At 32.8% G+C, this 22,602-nt stretch overlaps 1 protein-coding gene across 3 annotated transcripts in view; it reads right to left on the reverse strand.

The window, feature by feature from the left end:
* Nucleotides 1–19,571, reverse strand: part of LOC118202968 (uncharacterized) — a 113,896-nt gene extending 94,325 nt beyond the window's left edge. For all 3 annotated transcript variants that reach the window (XM_085818261.1, XM_085818262.1, XM_085818260.1), the window contains exons 1-4: nt 19,385–19,571; nt 18,906–19,103; nt 9,265–9,423; nt 8,829–8,912 (exon numbers count right to left, since the gene is read on the reverse strand). In XM_085818261.1, the coding sequence (XP_085674387.1) occupies nt 8,829–8,912; nt 9,265–9,423; nt 18,906–19,103; nt 19,385–19,435 (492 nt within the window). In that variant the 5' untranslated portion in view covers nt 19,436–19,571. The remainder of the gene's footprint in view (nt 1–8,828; nt 8,913–9,264; nt 9,424–18,905; nt 19,104–19,384) is intronic.
* Between the last annotated feature and the right edge of the window lie 3,031 nt (nt 19,572–22,602).

Raw genomic sequence — 22,602 nt, forward strand, 5'->3', positions numbered from 1 at the left:
TGTATGCGGCCAACTTGTGGCTTCTGTTTCTTATTCGCTCTCATGTTTTTTGGTGCGATTAAACGGAATTTTGGTCCAAATAAGCAAATAATATTAGGCTTATGTACATAGGATTTGTTTCGGTTTTTTAAGATTTGGTCAAAAAAAGCGGCTGGTCCGATTATCCGGTGGTCCAATTCAACTGCGAAACTGGGAGAAAGTGCAGAATCGCCCACTGCTTGCTGCGTTTTTAATAATTCCACATACATGGTATCCATGTACACGTCGACCTATTTTCACTTAAAAAAAATATCCCAAAATTGCATTGTGCACACTCTTGATTTTATCCATGTACACTGCTAATGTCCTAGCTAGTAACCTTTATCGCCTTACCAAAATATCGCCAAACTACCTGTTACCATATTCCACACATTAGCAGTTGAATGTTATGGAAACCCTATTGTGACATAATCAGGTGCATGATTCTGGGAAATTTTGAATCATGGGATGTTTTGTAAGCATTTTTGTGTTGTGTGTTAAAACCGTTTAGATGGATTTGAATGGGTTTGTAGGAAGAAAGGTTCAGATGGTCACTATGTGAAGCGTTCGATCAGAAAGAGTACCTGGTTGAAAAAAGTAATTTGAGTATGATTGATATTTTGATTTTTATGTGGCTCTGGGTGTACGAAGTGAACTTGAAAATCATGGTATGTGAGTATTTGCTTTTGGTAGTACTTAAATGTATAACATGTTTTTCCTTTTTTTTATATTATTTTATTGTTTGGTTTAAAATGTATTTTATTGAGATTATGTATTTTTTGTTTGCCTATATTGTAGAATTTGGTGCTCCTTTGACTTTTTAAGTGAAAATATATTGATGTGTACATGGACAAAGTAAAGGGAGTGCACAATGCAAGTTTGTGCAATTTTGGGATTTTTTTCTAAGTGAAAATAGGTCAACGTGTACAAGGACAAAGTTAAAAGAGTGCGCCATGCCATTTTTGTGCAATTCTGAGATTTTTTTTAAAGTGAAAATAGGTTGACGTGTATATGGATAAAGTCAAAGGAGTGCGCAATGCCATTTTTGTGCAATTCGGGGAGGGGGCTAAGTGAAAATAAGTCGATGTGTACATGGATACTGAGTTTGTGCAATTGTTTGTCTTGTTATTTTGGCTTTGTGTAGCGACGATTTTTGTGCTAACGAGTCAAAGAATTGCACAAAATCGGTATCCATGTGCCGCCAAAAATCGCCAAGTTTCGCCAAGGGGTACCCTAAACTATACTTCTACCTAATGATGATTTAATGATTAGTTAAAAAGAGCAGATCAGTGAGTTAAATCTGTATATTTTAACTTACTCAGAACAATTTTTTAACTTCTAACAAACATCTGTATACTATTCTTCATGTTTCAAACACTTAGCAGGTAAGCTTGGAACTTAAATTAAGATCGCAATAATCCAAGTACACAACAAATCGAAAACTAAATGTTTTAACTAGTTTATCAAACTAACATTTCACCATATGAAGCAATCCTCACAAGCGTAAGCTTACTTAAAATATTGAAAAACAATTTTGGGCTGATACAAATATACGCCGTCCTTATATATATATATACAGTTAAAAGTCGTTAATCCGGACTCGTCGGGACTTCGGCGATTCCGGATTATCGATTTTTCCGGATTATAGATCATCAGTTTAAGTCTCGTAAGATGGCATGCAGAAATTCTAAAATTAAAAATATGAAACCGTAATTTATGAAATAAAGAACAATTATGATCTAAAGGTTATCAAAATTTACAAAAGAAAAAGCTTCATATTTATTTGTTTAGTTTATTAAACATTTCTTCCAATGTAAGTTGTTTAAGTTGCTTCGTTTTATGTGATAATACTTTCTCTTTAATTTTATAAACAGACATACTTTCTTGTTCAGTTACAAAGTTCCGCTGTTCAAGTCCCATAATTGCTCTGCCGAGAATACCGACTAACTTGTCAATCGAAATTTTTTCATTTTCACTAACCTCTCTGTCACTTTCTTCATGTCTTTATCCAATTTTTGCAGCAATTCCACTTTTTGTTTGATGGACATCAAAACATATTTTCGTTTTGTAGATCCTTTGGGAGCTCCAGCATCAGAAATTCTATTTGACATAATCGAAAGTTCAAGTTTACTTTTATAAAATTGCTCTTACAGTCCGCAAAAAATAATAAGCCGCATCCAATTCGAAGATTAAGGAACAACGCAATCATCAACATTAACTGAAATAGATAATTAGATAATTTTAGCTTATACCGTCCGTTATACGTTAAACGCGTACGAGAAAACGTATTCTGCACTTGCACACATGCATATGCGCAGTCGTAAAGGTCTTACGGGCACGCGTAAACGTCTATGCGCATGTGTCAACGCGGCGCATGCACAGAACGTTTTTAGCTTTGAGGTCCGGATTATAGATCAATCCGGATTATGGGTGTCCAAATTAATGACGTTTGACTGTATATATATATATATATATATAATAGTCCTAAACTTTAACAGCCACTTTAATAGAAGAAATAGAATGTTTGTATGTAAGATGATCTCGCATAAATGAGCTAGCTGTATAAATATTTTCTTCTAAATTAAGTCAATTGATAAATTATGCCTATGTATTTTTTATATATACTTAATAGACTTCAAATGAACTTGGAAAAATACTGAACTAAGGGTTTTTTTTTTTTTATTAAAATTTGATCTGTAGTATGGAGCATTCTAATGTTCTTGATCCTAAGGTACTTATAATTTATAATGGGATTTGCATTTTAAGAGCTCAAATCTAAACAGGTTTTAATAAATCAATTATACAAAAAGTATACTTTCATTCTTTTAATTTAATGAACAGACACCAATGTGAATTTCTTTCACTTTTTTACAATCAACAGAGCCAACTACAGCAGAGAAGTGAGCTTAGAATTTTTATTTACAGAAAGAAAAAATATATAAATAAATAAATGTCAAACAAACCCACAGCTTTTTGGTTGTTGACAGTGGCTCAGAAAAACACAACAGATGTTATAAAAAAAAATATACTGTCAAAAAATTTATAGAAATATCCCCAATTCCAAATATCATAAAAAATTATATATATATAGCTACCTAATTTATTTGGTATTTCCATTTTTTAATAAAGCACATAATGCTATGTTGTATCATAAATTATAATACGACGTTTAGCTTAAGAGAGCTTCTCCTGACGCATGCGCCGTTCGCGTTTATCCGCGCGGTGATGATGACGTAACTTTTTATTACGTATGTATGTATATGTATATCATTCTTACTTCTTCGCCTTTTTTCTCTGCTGTACGCAACTATGTTTAAGTTAATCTCTGTCATTAAAAATGTTCATTGATATTACAATCTATTTAGGCTCATTTATTTCTTCAATGGTTATGGGCCCAGGAACGTTTCAACTGTGCCTAATTAGCAAAATACTTATTTTAAAATGAACATTTTGAAGTTGAGCATTGAACTCTTAAGCCTAATTCAGTGCAAGAACTGTTACATCTAATCAATGGTAAGAACTGATCAGCGTTCAGTTAAGCCTATTTTTATCTTGTTTTTTTTTTTTTTGGTTGTGAGAGACTGTATTACATTATGTCGCATTTGACTACTATAGAAAAGCTCGGAAAAGATAATTTTGACAGTTGGAAATTACAAATAGAAGCAGTATTGATTAAAAACGACCATTGGGATTATGTAACCGGTAAAGTGCTAAAACCTGCTGAAGGAACCGAAGACGAAAAGAAATGGCTCCAAGCTGATCAAAAAGCTCGCGCAGATATAATTCTTGCAATTAATCCTAGTGAACTGTGTCATATAAAGCATTGTGTGACATCAAATGCTGTGTGGAATAAGCTCAAAGCCGTATATGAATCGAAAGGACCTGCGAAGAAGGCTACATTATTAAAACAGCTTTTATTTAGAAAAATGGCGGAAAGCGAAACGATGTCTGAACATTTGAATAATTTCTTCGAAATAGTTGATAAGCTTAAACAAATGGAAATTGACATAGCTGATGATTTATTATCGATTCTTCTGCTCTACAGTATTCCAGAAAATTTTGAAAATTTTAGATGCGCCATCGAATCAAGAGATCAGTTACCTAGTCCCGAATCTTTGAAAATCAAAATGTTAGAAGAATGGGAAGCAAGAAAAGGGAAATCGTCTCAAGATTCACAAAATGCATACTATACTGATTATAAAAGAAGAAATCAAGAACAGAAGAAAAATGAAAAATGGAAGCTAAATTCAAACAAAAACTTTCCAGCTGAAAGAAATTTTCGAAACTTGAAGTGTAATTACTGCTCGAAAATTCGGCACAAGGCATCTGAATGCAGAAAGAAAATAGCTGATAGAAAATATGCACAATCAAATAAGGGAAATCAAGGTTCTATGATGGCTTCTAATTATGAAGAGCAGATTAGTTTAGCAGTAAACAATGCTTATCAGAAGACCTCCTCATGGTGCTTAGATAGTGGCTGTACATCTCACATGTGCAATGACAGAAGGTTATTTTCAGAATTTCACCCTCGAACGAATTCAACCATAAAGTTAGCAGTTGACAAAACAGCAAAAATTACTGGAATTGGAACTGTCCTTATCACAGTACCTAACGGAAATAAGACAATTAAACTTACGCTCAAAAATGTGTTGTGTGTTCCGGAATTAAAATGTAATTTGCTGTCAACATCTAAAGCTACTGCAAATAATCGTTCAGTGATTTTTACAGAACGACATGCTAGAATAATAGAACCAAATGGATCTATACTAGTGCAGGCTATTCGTCATGGTGATCTTTATTATATACATCCAAGCACTGAAACAGCTGCAATAGCACAGGTAAGTGATTTTGTAAAGTGGCATCTTAAATTAGGTCATTTAAATGAGTCTGATTTGAAAAGACTTAAGTCTGATAACATGGTTAGAAATTTAAATTTTAATAACACTGAATCTCTAAAAGACTGCAAAGTCTGTATCAGAGGTAAACAAACTGTGCAACCTTTTCAAAAAGAATCAAAATTTCAAAGTGATGAATTACTGTACTTGATTCACTCAGATTTGTGTGGACCTATGAGAGTCCCATCCCATGCTGGTTCGCGTTATTTTGTTACTTTCATAGACGACAAATCGCGTTATGTCGAAGTCAGTTTTCTTAAAACTAAAGATGAAGTAAAAAAGGCATTCATTAAATACAAAGCTGCGGTCGAAAATCGTCTAGGAAAGAAAATAAAAATCCTTCGGACTGATAACGGTCTCGAATATCGCAGAGAAGAATTTAATAAATATATTCAAGAATGCGGGATTAAACGAGAATTCTCTGCACTAATGACTCCTCAACAGAATTCGAGAGCTGAACGCATGAACCGCACTTTAACTGAAATGGCCAGATGTTTGTTACAACAAAGTAATCTTCCCCAATCCTTTTGGGCTGAAGCCTTGAACTGTGCTGTTTATATTCGTAATCGTTGCCCGAATCGAAGCCTGGGAGCAAACAAAACACCTTATGAGTTATTTTTTGGCATCAAGCCAACTGTATCTCACTTCAAAGTATTCGGACAGAAATGTTTTGTACTTAATAAAAGGTCTAAAGGAAATTCGATCCTTGATCAGAAGAACATATATTTGTAGGATACTCAAATGAATCGAAAGCATACAGGCTGTGGAATAAAAATTCCAGAAAAATCGTTATAAGCCGAGATGTTAGATTCATTGATGAATTTGAAAACTCTACTAATTATGATAAAGATTTAGGAGTTTTATTTCTCGAAAATATTCCTGATAAAAAGAAGGAAGAACCTCTGAATGTAAAGCAAATATCGGCTGATGAAATAACTGAAGACCCTTCAAATATGGCAGAATCATCTGATAATGAAGATTCTGATTCTGAAGCACTACCTGAAATGCAGATTAAAAGGGGGCCAGGTCGTCCAAAGAAAGTCAAGACTGGGAAGCCAGGAAGACCAAAAAAAGGAGTACCACAATATAAACATAGGAAAGGAAGAAGCACAAATTGCTGAAGAAGATACAAATCCGACATTAGAAGAAGCATTAAATGGAAGTTATGCTGAAGAATGGCATAAGGCTATGCAAAGTGAGTATGAAGCACTTGTTAAAAATGGTGCATGGAAATTAGTAAAGCGACCACACAACAAAAAGGTAATAGGATGTCACTGGGTTCTTAGAACGAAATATAATGCAGATGGAACAGTTCAAAAGAGAAAAGCTTGATTGGTTGCTAGAGGATTTGCACAGGAACCTGGAATTGATTTTAATGAAACCTTTGCTCCAGTAGCCAGAGCAAGTTCTATAAGAACTGTGATTGCATACAGTGCTGAACAAGACCTTATGTTATATCAACTAGATTTTGTTATGGCTTATGTTAACGGAGATTTAAAAGAAGAAATTTTCATGGAACAAGCTAAAGGTTTTGAAGACCAAAATAATCCTGATTATGTTTATGCTTTGCAAAAGTCTCTTTATGGTTTGAAACAAAGTGGAAGACAGTGGTATGAAAAATTAGACAAAAAACTCAAAAACTTTGGATTACAACCATTACAATCAGATAAGTGTGTATACAGGATGAAAACATCTCAAGGTGAGTTAATTCTAATTTTATATGTTGATGACTTAATAATAGCAACAAATAGCTGTGATTTATATGCTGAACTTAAAGGTTATCTTTCTAAAGAATTTCATGTTAAAGATTTAGGCAAACTTCATTATTGTCTTGGAATAGAATATAATCAAGATGTAAACAATAATTCTATTAGTTTATCTCAGCAGAAATATGTTGATAATATTCTACGAAGGTTTAATATGCAAGATGCAAAACCAGTAGCAACTCCTTTAGATCCTAGTGTAAAATTAAGTAAAGAAATGTGTCCTTCTGAAACTGAAAAGGAAGAAATGAACAACGCACCTTATCGCCGTCTAATTGGTTTGCTTATGTATCTTTCTGTGTTTACTAGGCCGGATATTGCATATGCCGTCAGTCACCTGAGCCAATTTTATAACAATCCTGGAAAATTACACTGGTTGGCTGCAAAGCACGTTCTTCGATACTTAAAAGGAACTAAAAATTATTGTTTAAAATTTCGAAAGACTGGAAAAACACTTATTGGATATACCGATGCCAACTGGGCGTCTGATGTTAATACTAGAAAATCATATACAGGTTACCTATTCAAGTTTGCTGGAAATCCGATAACATGGGAATCATGAAAGCAACAAACTGTTGCATTATCAAGTACTGAAGCAGAGTACATCAGTCTTTCAGAAAGTGCCAAAGAAGCAGTTTATTTACGTCGTTTTCTTAAAGAATTAAATTTTACTGCTGATTATCCAACCATTATATATTGTGATAATCAAGGTGCACAGAAGCTTATGAAAAATGCTGTTTATCACTCACACACTAAACACATAGATATTAGACATCATTTCATTCGTGAAATTTATGAAAGAAATGAAATAAGACGTTAAATATGTGCCAACAGAGAAAATGCCTGCTGATGTACTGACAAAAACATTGACTGCTTCGAAACATTCTAAGTGCTGTAAATTAATTGGAATAACTGTAAATGATTAATGTTTATTTATTTATTTTTTTTTTCAGCTGCCAAACGTCGAAAGGGGGATTGTTGTATCATAAATTATAATACGACGTTTAGCTTAAGAGAGCTTCTCCTGACGCATGCGCCGTTCGCGTTTATCCGCGCGGTGATGATGACGCAACTTTTTATTACGTATGTATATGTATATCATTCTTACTTCTTCGCCTTTTTTCTCTGCTGTACGCAACTATGTTTAAGTTAATCTCTGTCACTAAAAATGTTCATTGATATTTTAATCTATTTAGGCTATTTCTTCATGCTACACACATGCAATAAATTAATCTCAGGAATAATGTTATATGCAATGGTGTGAATTAAAAGTACTAGGTAAACAAAAAAGTTCTTGCCGTTTCTGATATGACATTGGAAGAGCGAATCCCAACATAAAAATAGTTGCCAAATCTGGCAATGACTCAACCCCACTCACTGTCTGATGCAAACAAGCAACAGCGTGTCGCTGCCTGTTTGTCACTGCTTACTAAGCACTGCAGTGCATCCATCCATATTTGATCAAGTACTCACCAGTGATGCAATGTGACTCTAGTAGACACACCCAGGCATTCCAAACATTGGTTGTCACCAGGGGACTCTGTGCCTCACACTGCAAGACCTTCTCGCCACCCACGCAAGATCATGCTCTGTATCTGGTAGACTGGGAATGCAGTTGAAATGTGTGCATCAGGCACTGATGATTGGTCAATTGTGAGGGTGTACTCATCCTCCATGACAATGTGAGGCCACATGTGACTCGGAAGGCCAAGGACACTATCCAGCATCAGCAACTGGTTTGGGAGACACTACCCCACCCACCATATTCCCCAGACCTCGTCCAACAGACTACCACCTTTTCCATTGCCTGGACAACCATCATCATGGTTCAACAACCTGCCAGACCTCAAAAAGGCCCTCACAGACTTCTTTGTGTCCAAAACTCAAAAGTTTTACTGTGATGGCGCCGCACAGCTTGCCACTCCTTGGCAAAAGGCACTGGATGCCAATGGCGATTACTTTGAGAATTAGCAGTAATTATTATTTGTTTTATGACCTTTTTCTTTCTGACTGTCCAAAGCAGCAAAAACTTTTTTGGTTACCTTGTAGAACATACTACCACTAAATTTTATGTCTTATATCATTAGGATTAATATATATTAATCTGTATTGAAATAACTTATAATTTTCTAAAAAATAACTGAAAACTTACAGTTTTTGTTTCAGGCTTAGGCTGTTCTTCAAAATTTTCAGATGGAGAATGAAATTTTATGAATGTTAAACCGTATGTAGTACTCTAAAAAAAAGAAAAACTTCTTTTATGAAGAGGTGATAACAAAGGAGCAAAATTTTCATGAAATTCAATATTAAGTTTTTGTATCTTAAGGTTCTAGATTTTTGTAAAATCAAATCTATACATTAATTTTCTGGCCTGAATTTAGATAAGCCAAATTTTGTATTACTTGAAGTAAGATTTGCACACTTATTCTTTTTGAGATTAACTAACGTTCACTTTTATTTCACATATATTTATAACAAGATAAAGGTTACATTTCTTTTCAACGTACATTAGAGTTGAAAAGAAAATTCTATTTATAGATCCATAACAGTCTTTCAGGCATTAAAACAAAACAAAAAATCAATAATACCTTATTAAATGGCTGAGTGCACACAACTTTTATATAATCCCATTTCTCATCTTTCAAATTCTGAGCCAATTTATCAGGACCAAACATCTGGACCCTGTTGGTGAAAATTCCAGCTTGACTTTCGAATGGGCTCATGAAAGGTGAAGCCACTAATAGAGCCTAATAAGAAAATTATTTGGTATTATTTTGAAATATGTCAATATTATTTATTATGATTTAAATGCAAAGTAATAATTATACACATGTTTATAGAGAATGAAAATGTATATTAAGTAGATGTTATATATAAATTCTAAACAACCGAGTTTATTGAAAAAAAAAAAAAAAAACATTAAAAGTATTCAGAATACATTAAAGTGAAATGCAATTTACAGTACCATTATTCACAAAATGTGTCTGTACATTAAAAAAGCTACTTAAATGACTTTAAAAAAAATACTTGGTTAGAGTAGACTGAAGGGTACCCCTTGTATTATTACCAAGTTGTTTCATTTATGGTAACCTGAATAGTTGAATGTTATGGAAACCTTATTATGATGTAATCGGTTGCATGACTGCAGTAAATTTTGAACTATGGGATGTTTTGTAAGGACTTGTAACGTGTGTTGGTTAGGAAGTACATTGCTTGTTTTGTTGTTTAGACGGTAGAATGGCTACAACTACAGTGTTTTTAAAAGTTTAAACAGAATGCTGTGTACATGGTATTCTTTGAAATTTAGTGTAGTTAATGTTAATTTATTGAAACGAGGTGTGCGTAGTTCGTAGATTCCTTCACTGCCTAGAATGTTTTTGAAGAATGTTTTTTCGTAGATGTTTTTTGAAGTTAAAATTCATCACTGTGTACATGGATTCTTGGCAAATATTTTTGGTTAGAAACTTTATGCTTTTGCTATCTAAAATTTTTGTTTTTGTTTCGGATTTTTAGCTTAAATTGTGTCTTCAAAACGTGGTTTTTGCATTTGTGAAAACCGCGTTTTTGGAGACATTTTAGGCTTAAAATTCGAAATGTAGACAAAAAGTTTACGTAGTAATATGGTGGTGTGGAGTTTTGGCGAGAAATTTGGCGATCTGAGGGCGCATATAAGAGTAGTTCCAAATAAAACTTCCATTTTAAGGCTGCAACTTATTGATAAATTCGAGAAACTTGAAGGCTGTCAGTAATTAATTACTATTAGTTTACTGGAGACTGAAGATGGTAGGAAACTGTACACCAATGATTTTGAAAAAACTGAAACTTACAGAGACAGACATGTAGAAATTTGCATTAAACTGTAAAAGCAACTGCAAGAAGCTTCTGCACAAGAAATTAAAAAAGAAAATTTAAATTTTCAAAAATTGAGCAGAAAAAATTTTCAATTCCATTTCTGGAATTTATTTCAGATGCAGATAGCTTTAAACTTCTTTTTGATTAATTTGCATTTGCAAAGCACAAAAAAGACATTTTTCTTGTAAAAGTGTATATGGATAATTTACATAAGAAGCCCCACCAATATTTCAAGTTGCTGGATATTGGTAGTTCAGTCTGGGGTTCGAATCCCAGCAAACAGGCTTTCTGATTATGCATTTTCATGGTTTTCCCCATGTGTAACTTGTATACCAGCCAGTTTGCTTTAAAAATTCCTCCACGAAGGCATTCCTCAGCTTAGGCAAAAAGCTTTACAGCACTTTGGCATAATGAAATAAATCAAACCAAAAAATTTACAAAAGAAAATAGTCACAGTATTTATGATATTTTATTAATTCATGTATTTTTAATAGCTAATGTAGAAGCACTTCCGCAGAGAACCCAGTAAATGTAAACATCGCCAACGTTGGCGATAATAGTTCAAACCTGGTAACCCAGCTAATTTATCCTATTCACATGTTCGAAGTTTGCAACAATTCCTCTTGCGTTCATTTTGTTGAATTAAAGCTGTTGTTGTTCGCATATGCAGGTTTATATTCTTTTTCTCTTGGAACTACTCTGATATGCACCCTCAAGGCGCCAAATTTCTCACCAAATATTTTTGGCGAGAAACTCCACGCTGCCATATTGCTATCTAAATTTTTTGTCTACATTTCGAACTTTAAGCCTAAAATGTCTCCAAAAACACGGTTTTCGCGAATGCAAAAACCACGTTTTGAACACACAATTTAAGCTAAAAATCTGAAACAAAAACAAAAAATTTAGATAGCAAAACCATGAAGTTTCTAAGCAAAATTATTTTACAAGAGTCCATGTGCACAGCGATATGTTTTAATTTTAAAAAAAAAAATCTACGAATGGCACAATCTAGGCAACGAACGAATTTACGAACTACGCACACCTCGCTTTAATAAATTAACATAACAATAAATTTCAAAGAATACCATGTACACAGCATCCTGTTTCAACTTAAAAAAATATCTACGAATTGCACAATTTAGGCAACAAACGAATTTACGAACTACGGGCACCTCACTTTAATAAATTAACATAACAACAATAAATTTCATTGTTTTCCCCATGCGTAACGTGTATACCAGCCAGTTTGCTTTAAAAATTCCTCCATGAAGGCATTCCTCAGCTTAGGCAAAAAGCTTTACAGCACTTTGGCATAATGAAATAAATCAAACCAAAAAATTTACAGAAGAAAATAGTCACAGTATTTATGATATTTTATTAATTCATGTATTTTTAATAGCTAATGTAGATGCACTTCCGCAGAGAACCCAGTAAATGTAAACATCGCCAACGTTGGCGATAATAGTTCAAACCTGGTAACCCAGCGGATTTATCCTATTCACACGTTCGAAGTTTGCAACAATTCCTCTTGCGTTCATTTTGTTGAATTAAAGCTGTCGTTGTTCGCATATGCAGGTTTATATTCTTCTTCTCTTAGAACTACTCTGATATGCACCCTCAAGGTGACAAATTTCTCGCCAAATATTTTTGGCGAGAAACTCCACGTTGCCATATTGCTATCTAAATTTTTTGTCTACATTTCGAACTTTAAGCCTAAAATGTCTCCAAAAACACGGTTTTCACGAATGCAAAAACCACGTTTTGAACACACAATTTAAGCTAAAAATCCGAAACAAAAACAAAAAATTTAGATAGCAAAACCGTGAAGTTTCTAACCAAAATTATTTTACAAGAGTCCATGTACACAGCGATATGTTTTATTAGCGATATTTTATTATTTATATATTAGCAATATTTTATTAGCGATATTTATTTATTAGCGATATTTTAAAAAAAAATCTACGAATGGCACAATCTAGGCAACGAACGAATTTACGAACTACGCACACCTCGCTTTAATAAATTAACATAACAATAAATTTCAAAGAATACCATGTACACAGCATCCTGTTTCAACTTAAAAAAACATCTACGAATTGCACAATTTAGGCAACAAACGAATTTACGAACTATGCGCACCTCACTTTAATAAATTAACATAACAACAATAAATTTCAAAGAATACCATGTACATAGCATTCTGTTTCAACTTTAAAAAACATCTACGAATTGCACAATTCAGACGGTACACACTAATCAACAAAATAAATAAATTTCAAACAATTCAAAAAAACAACAATAACGACAGAAATTCATACTAAAAAAACAATGAACATTACATTCTACAAAATAAGAACAAGAATAAAATAAAATGCACTTACCATTAATGCTTTTTCGAACAGCAGATATACCAATTTCATACCGCCTTCAACATGCCGCCACGTAATCACTAGTATCGTATTTATATGACAGCCAGACACACTATCCAGAAAATTCATACTATGGTTCACAAATAAATAAAATAACAAATAATCACAAATCCCTACTTCTATCACGCACAACCACTAAAAATAATCTCCCATACCTTCTTTCCACACCTCCAAATACCCATTGCCCCTCAACAGGATGACCACGACGATATTTCCTTATGCCGAACTTCAATTCAACAACTTTCACCATTAAATCTTTCCCCCATAGCTTCTCAGACACAAAGCATGACGGGAACCAACGAACTCCAGCAAAAGACTTTTCAACGTCAACAGGGTTGCCATACAACACGCAATCGTGCCAAAAACCAGCGCAGAACACATATCGCCACATTTGGTGAAATTAGGGCGTATATCAGAGTTGTACCCTTCTCTTATTTATTATTATTTTTTTTTTGAATTTTTTAACAACGAATAGACAGAAATATTTTTGTAGACAGATCCCGGTTCTTGGTTCGGGATGAAAGGAAGAAAATACGGCGGGAGGGGTGAATGCTAATTTGTAACACGGCTGTTCACGTTGTGTTCTTAATTTTTAACAGCTCTAAGAACCATGAGGTTTCCAACCTCTAAAATAATTTGTTTCTGTAGGCCGAAAAAATGTGCATGTGCATTTTAAATAAGTAAGTAATGCTTTTATTTTTATTATTGGTTATTGTCATCTAAAATTATGAGAATAAATAAATTTTTATGGCGTAAAATTTTAACAATATATTGTTAATGCTTTTCTAACAATAACCTTTCAGAGGATGGCAGGTGTGACATACATAGATGATTAAACTGAAATAAAAGATATTGATTATCTAAGATGACAGAATAGTTTGATGCATCACCATGGTCAGCAAAATTAGACCACTGCTGGTGTAAGGAATATATTATTTTCTGTGTTAACTGGAATTTAAGACAAATATTTTTCATTTATCACATTTAACCGGTTAATTTCAGTACATTAATGGCTAAAATTCCATAAGTGGGGTAAGTTGGCGCCAAACTATTTTGGCCTTCAAAATTTGGCGAATGTTTTAGGTGCACTAAATGAAAGCACTAAAATGTGATTTTTAAACGTAAACAGAATAGTAAATTTTAAGTTTTGCAGTAGTGAAACGCCGTTATTTTATGTAAACAGAATAGTAAAATGAGATGATAAAATACTAGATGAGAAAAACAAAGTCCAATAGCTTTGCAAATAAAAGCATAGTCATATATATATGTAATTCATCATAAAATAGTAGAATGAACAATTCTTGTAAATAATTATTGAGTAAATAAATGTATACACTAATCAGATCAGAGCACTACGAAGTCAGTTTTAAACGTAAACAGAATAGCAAATTATGCGCATTCAGCATCATAAACTAACTAAAATATTCGGTTGATCTTTACATTACGGTAACTTGGCGATTTTTTGGCGAAAATTTGGCGACCAACTCCCCTACAGCAACCCTCTATTTTTTTTTCCCCGCCGCCATTTTGTCTTCACGAAGTAAAGACATGTTTCTTTTCTTCTTATCTACTGAACACTTCTTCCAACAATCTACTAGCCGAATTACATTTATGCTAGAAATTTTATCAAACAAAACTGCTTAATCATGACAAATATTCACTGCAAAATTCGGAAAAAGTGCACAATACCATACACCTTACGCGTTTTTCAAAATAACACATACACATAAACCATGTACACGCCGACTTATTTTTACTTAAAAAAACATCCCAGAATTGCACAAAAATGGCATTGCGCACACTCTTCACTATATCCATGTACACTGCTTTTTTCTCATAAATTCGAAAAATTTCACGAAAATACATGACAATTTTCTCAATCTTTAAACCCGGTAAAAAGAACATATATGAAATTACCTCATCGCGAAAAAGTATTTACCCTTTCCAAATATGAACATTTCAACATATAAAATAAATAAAATATCCAAAAACTTTTACCTCTAAATCATCTATTACATTATACACGTCACCAACGAATTCATACATGAAGCATTACAAATATTTAGTATCAAATATTTAAATTATTTCCATGCACGTTTATTTCAACTTAAACGTAAACCAAATTCCTACAAGCATAAAATTCACAAAATAACTATCATTTCATTAAAATATCACTGAACCATGTACACGTCGACTTATTTTTACTTAAAAAAACATCCCAGAATTGCACAAAAATGGCATTGCGCACACTCTTCACTATATCCATGTACACTGCTTTTATCTCATAAATTAAAAAAATTTCACGAAAATACATGACAATTTTCTCAATCTTTAAACCCGGTAAAAAGAACATATATGAAATTACATGATCGCGAAAAAGTATTTACCCTTTACAAATATGAACATTTCCACATATAAAATAAATAAAATATCCAAAAACTTTTACCTCTAAATCATCTATTACATTATACACGTCATCAACGAATTCATACATGAAGCATTACAAATATTTATTATCAAATATTTAAATTATTTCCATGCACATTTATTTCAACTTAAACATACACCAAATTCCTACAAGTATAAAATTCACAAAATAACTATCATTTCATTAAAATATAATTAAATTCAAAAACACCACTTAAAATATACATGAGCACATACATTCAATTAATAAAAATTACCTTACAATCCTAATTACTTTAAACTAAATCATTGCTAATAACAATTTTCCCAATAATACCAAATTCCTTTCCACCTTACATTTCCAACAATGCATAAAAATAATTAAAAGTACTAACTTACCTAATCTCCTTCAGAATCTTCATTACGTGGCGGATACACTTTTCTTCATTCTCTTTCAGAATCTTTAAAATCATACTTATCTTTCAAAGCAAGATACCAGGTAAAATAAATAACATAATAAAACATGTTTATTTCTCTCTCACACAACCTTAAAAAACATTTCTTACTATCCTTTTCAATACCACTAAATACCCATTTCGAATTCACTTTACTTACGGCCATGGGATCCAAAAATTCACAAACACTATTTCACACAACACAGAATAAAGCCAAATACAAAATTTCCAGATTTTTTCCCAATTTCCCCCCTTTTCCGATTAAAGAACCGTAATTCGTCCATTAATATCACATGACATATCCCATGATCTCTCATTTCCCCCACACAAAATAATGCGTAATCGGAACTCAGTACTGCTCACATTATTACCAAAGTCCCAGGTAGTAACCTTTATCGCCTCCAAAATGTCGCCAAACTACCAGTTACCATAATGTAAAGATCAACCAAATATTCAAGTTACTATCGTCGTGGAATTCAACACACTAAACAACTTTCGTTGAAAGCTTTAAATATTCCACATCTTTCGATTGCCACATGCAAGAAACATAAATAACAATAATAATAATAAAAAAAAAAAAAATTAACTAAATAAAATTAAATGAAAACATTCATAAATTATAAACTTCATGTCATATGAAATCCAACACCAACAGCATATTCTCCCACCAACAGCAGCTTAACCTTCTGCAAATATTTATATGGCTGATCTTTGGAATATGGTAACTGGTAGTTTAGCGACATTTTGGAGGCGATAAAAGGTTACTACCTAAGACTTTGGTAATAATGTGAGAAGTCCTCAGTTCCGATTACGCATTATTTTGTGTGAGGGAAATGAGAGATCATGAGATATGTCATGTGACATTAATGGATGAATTACAGTTCTTTAATCGGAAAAGGGGGGAAATCTGGAAATTTTGTATTTAGCTTTATTCTGGGTTGTGTGAAACAGTGTTGGTTAATTTTTGGATCCCATGGCCCTATCTAAAGTGAATTCGAAATGGGTATTTAGTGGGATTGAAAGGGGTAGTAATAAGTGTTTTTTTAAGGTTGTGTGAGATAGAAGTAAAGATTGCTTATTAAGTTTTATTAAGTCTGTTTGGAGGATGAAGGTTTTCAACATCTTGCTGTGAACTGTAAGTATGATTTTAAAGATCCTGAAACAGGCGCACATATGATTGCTTTTTATTTAGCGGAAGAAATAAGAAAAGTGTATCCGCCTAGTAATCAAGATTCTGAAGAAGATTAGGTAAGTTAGTATTTTTAATTATTTGAGGATATTATTTTTATGCATTGTTCTAAATGTAAGGAGTAAACAAAGTAATATGGTATTATTGGAAAATTGTTATTAGCAATGATTTAGTTTAAAGTAATTAGGATTGTAAGCTAATTTTTATTAATTTAATGTATGTGCTTATTTGTATTTTAAGTAGTGTTTTTGAATTTAATTATATTTTAATTAAATGATAGTTATTTTGTGAATTATATGTTTGTAGGAATTTGGTATACATTTGAGTGGAAGTAAACATGCATGGAAATAATTTAAATATTTGACACTAAGTATTTGTAACCATTTGTAATGTCTGCGGTATGAATTCGTTGGTGATGTTTGTAATATAATAGATAATTTAGAGGTAAAAGTTTTTGGATATTTTATTTATTTTATACGTGGAAATGTTCATCTTTGGAAAGGGTATATACTTTTTCGCGATCAGGTAATTTCATATAAGTTCTTTTTACCGGATTTAAAGATTCAGAAAATTATCATGCATTTTCGTGAAATTTTTCTAATTTATGAAAAAAAAGCAGTGTACATGGATATAGTGAAGAGTGTGCGCAATGCCATTTTTGTGCAATTCTGGGATGTTTTTTTAAGTAAAAATAAGTCGACGTGTACATGGTTTATGTGTATGTGCTATTCTGGTGGTGTATTTAATTATGGCAAAGCACACTAGGGCTATCTGCCTAAGAGGAGGGATGCCTTCCGTGGAGGACTTTCTAAGGGAAACTGGCTCGTATACACGTTACACATGGGGAAAACCACGAAAACACCCATGCAGCCAGCCCGTTCGCAGGATTCGAACCTCGGACCGAACTACCAGTGTTCAGCGACTTTACCGCTCGGCCGCTGGTGGGCATGTGCTATTCTGAAAAACGCGCAAGGAGTTTGCGATTGTGCACTTTTTCCCAATTTTGCAGTTAATATTTGTCATGATTAAGCAGTTTTGTTACATAAAATTTCTAGCATAAGTGTAATTCAGCTAGAAGATTGTTGAAAAAAGTGTTCAGTAAATAAAAAGAAAAGAAACATGTCTTTACTTCGTGAAAACAAAATGGCGGCGAAAAAAAAATAGAGGGTTGCTGTAGCAGAGTTGGTCGCCAAATTTTTGCCAAGTTACCATAATCCAAAGATCAACCATTTATATAAATATAATATTAAACATATATATAACAATAATATTAAACAGTAAAACTTTTAAAATCAAACACAGTATTTCAAAATTAAATTTAAAAAAAAAATCTGGCTACTCTAAATTTGCACTCTTACAATTACCTAAATAAAGCTCTAGGTTTGCCACAAGAAAACATACAACTAGAAACCACAACCAAATTAAAAACTCTCGCCAAGCTTGGCACTCACCCCGATTATGCAATTTTAACCACATTAATACTAATTTATATTTTTTAAATGAATTTTTATTTCCGTTATAAATGCTTATAATATTGTCTTATGCTTAATATATTCTTTTCTGTGCTAACTTTAATTTAATACAAGTTAATTTTCGTATATCACGTTTAACCGGTTAGTTTTACATCTACATGCTTATTATCTGCGAATTTTTACTACCATATGCTTAATATATTGTTTTGTCTGCTAACTTGAATTTACATGCACTAAAAAGCACGTTTACGGCTCGGCTCATCGTCGATTAACGCGAGCTTGGCGAGTAAAAATGCAACGTTGCCAATGAATTCTTTCCCAAAGCGCCAATGGGTTCTCTGCGGATGAAAACCCGCTAATGTACACAGATAACTGGGTCAAACATATTGTTGAATGATGTCAATATATTCAAATTTAATTTCTTACCTGATAATCAGTTAAGCGATCTGATGATCGACGCACAAGAACCTCAATGAAGGCTGAACCATCATTCTGTATATTAATTGAATGTATCTCAGTGGCTTTCTCAAACTGCAATATAATAATTGCATTCTTTTCCCCTGGTGTTGCACAATTCCATCTCTTATAAGTTTCCGGCACCAATAAATTCTCAGCTTTGTGAACCTGAAAATTAAATCAAGTAAACTCATTTTTATATCTGTATCAGCAAAAAAAAAATTCTATTCATTCGAAGAAGGATACACATCAAGTGATTTCCAATAACAATTCCATTATTGTGAACAATAATTTTTTATAGTACAAGTTTTATACATATAGTTTACAATTTTGTAAACAATTAAATAAAATGACAATGAAATCAAAATAGAGCTTTATTCTAGATAAATAATTAATTCTCTGATGTCAGCTTTAAAAATTGATCTTCAAGTCATATTAACATGAGTTACCTTATCTTCACTGCTAAAGGAAACAATGCGCTTAATTTCAATTTCTGACATTTTAAAAACTGTATAGATTTCTGAATGTGTTTGTCTGTTTCAGAGAAAGAATCTAATAATACTAAAAATCATATTCTATTAAGCAATTCAAAATACTGCCGCGCCGGAAATACAAAGAGAGAAAGATGTCTTGTTTTGCAGTCTCACAGGTCTTTTACCACGGGGTGGAAAATCAACCTTATTATCCGGACAACAGGCTTGATGCCAAACAAGGAATAAACAGCTCAGACTGTGGTAACTCAGACTATGGTGGTTATCATAGATATAGTAATAGTAGGTAACAACAGAATTCACCAGGAACTGAAAGTCGAACTACTAAACACCTGTAGCTCAAAACGTTTATGCAAATAAAAAAAAATCATGTTATCGAAAAGATGTCAACGAACAGACCGGTGTTTTTTTCTAAACACCAGTGTCCTTATCTAAACACGAATAATGATTAATTACTGTTTGTCATTTTGTCTGCTAGCTATGTATATAACCATATTTCACTCAGTCTCTCTGCATATCCACTTTCAACTCATATGATTAAGTATATTGTTATATTGTAAGTTCACCCATACTGTCAAGGCCCATTTACACTAGCGGAACTTTGAGCCTAAGAAACGCAGGCGAATTTGAAGATTCATTTGAGAGCTTTTAAACAGCAATTTTTTCGTATTATGAGGGAATATTTAACTCTTAAACTCTTGAATAATGTTATAAGTTAGGCTGTTTATTTAAATGTGTACATATTCAGTTTCAGTTATAAAAAAAAAGAGTAACATTTTCGCCATTTAGTGAAGCTAGCAACTTCCGCGTGCATTTCTTAGGCTCAAAGTTCCGCTAGTGTAAATGGGCCTTAACGTATTGTAAGTCTTGCCTCATACTAACTTACTTGAAAAAGTTCTCGCATTTTACTTGTTACATGTTTTCAGCAATCACACGAGTTCGACGGCTTTCTGGTTCAACAGCTCTATTACACCTCTTACTCTCAAAGTTCATTTTACTCATCATTTCAGCTCACATATTAATTTTGCGCCAAGTTGGCCCAACTAATGCTGTTCTCCGAAGCATATCCGAAGCTTTATTACACAATGCGCGATCAATTATTATTACTATATCTCTCCTCCATGGAATGGAGTATACACCAGGTGCAAGACCTTAGTGCTAATCGAATAAAATTGTGCTTTCCAAATCAATACAAAAAACATAAACTAAATCCAAAATAATAAACTTTTGGATAATCTACGGAAAACAGCCTTAGTTGCGCCAACTTGACTCCTTTAAGGATATGGGCGACATTTCATTATGCCAACGGAAGTAAATATCATGTGAGGAATAGGAGCTAGGGAGAAAGCAAAATATGCAAATGCCAATGATTATAAATTACGGAGTGCCTATGGTTCAAAACCATGTACATCCACATCAGAAAAATATCTAAGTGTTAAGTTAGAATATAGCGCCACCTATTGGATAGGGAGAGAAACTCTCACTTGGCCATCTGGATTCGGCTAAGCAACATGCCAGAGCATGTATTAGATCTGAATAGTTAATTACTGTAAATAAATTAGTTAGTTCTTTTGCTATACAGTCCACTTATTAGTTTAGAATCATAGTACACTAAGTAATGAGCAGAAATAGGAAAATTGCAGAATTGGTTATCATGATGCACACTAGAGGGAACTACATTAGCTTAAGAAAGTTTAGAGATAGGAAAAATCAAGTTTTTATTTATTTTTTAAAAGACAATATATGGGGAAAAGCGGGATTAAGATGTGTTTGTATTTGTTTGGTAACTGGTTGCTAGTTTGGTTCTGTTATATTGCTAAATAAGCATTAAAAGTAAAATAATGTGCATTTCAGGCATAAACGCAGGGCAATTACATTTGGATCCGATTTCTGTTTTAATCATGCTAATATTAGCACATACACTGACATAGCACGTTGTTTATTACAGACCAACATCAACTGACAGTTACTTCACTTCAGTTTTACCAGCAACTAGTGTGTTTCCACATATATGTAACACCTCCCCTCTTTTGGGAAAGTCATAGGAATCAATGCATTACATAATTATCATATTTGGATGGTCGATATACATTACGACCACTTCTTGTTTTATATACACAATCACGATTAATATTATTGCTATTATTTTGATGGTGAGGATCATTATGTATTTTTGGATGTTCACTACTTATATTTTCCTCATTCTCATTACATAGATCATAATAGTCTAATGTCACTAAATTCTGATTTTTAGTTTTTCTTAAATGGAATTTATTCAGTCTAATTACCCTATTATCTTTTGTTCTAATCCAATATGATCTAGAAGTTGAATGCTTTTTTAAAACTATAGCAGGCTCCCATTTATTTTCCCATCTCAATATTACCTTTTCCCCAGGAATAAATTCAGGTCTTTCCCTTGCATGCTTATCATAATAGATTTTAGCCTGTTTCTGCTTACTCCTCACCTTTTCTCTATATTGATCTTTTACAGTTGGTTTCAATTCTGTTTGTATAATTGGTAATCGTGTTCTTAAATTCCTACTTAATAGCGTTTGACTTGGTGATAAATTTACACCTAAAATTGAAGTATTTCTATATTCCAGTAAAGCCTCATTTAATTTCTCTAATCCTGCTGTTTCTCCGCGTAGGTTCGAATCCTACCGGCTGCGCCATGTTTTAATCATATTAATATTTATTGATCTATAATTAAGTTCATTACAACACTCTCACATAGCACGTTGTTTATTACAGACTAACGTCAACTGACATTACTTCACTTCAGTTTTACCAGCAACTAGTGTGTTTCCACATATATGTAACAATTTCATATATGTATCAATATATCACATTCCTGCTCATATGATCTACATATGTATCAGATAACTAGCTACTTCTGACACTTAGTTCTGGATGTGTACTATTTTAAAACTCTTTCTGCTTTGAAAACCCAAGTATTGAAAAATTATGTTTATGCTTGTGAAAATATTATTTTAGTTATTCTTATATATAACTAACTATACTATAATCTCGTATTATTCAGTTCTCATATAACTACGATAGAAATATGCTTCTATTATTTACTTAAAAATGCAGTATTTGATAGCCTTTCTCGTAGTAGCCATTCTAGAATTAGTTCTGTAATGCTATATAATGTTCACTAAAGTGTCTTATACATT

The sequence above is a fragment of the Stegodyphus dumicola genome, chromosome 6 (assembly GCF_044657685.1).
Source record: "Stegodyphus dumicola isolate Sdum_Otavi_A_Nest chromosome 6, ASM4465768v1".
Classification (NCBI taxonomy): domain Eukaryota; kingdom Metazoa; phylum Arthropoda; class Arachnida; order Araneae; family Eresidae; genus Stegodyphus; species Stegodyphus dumicola.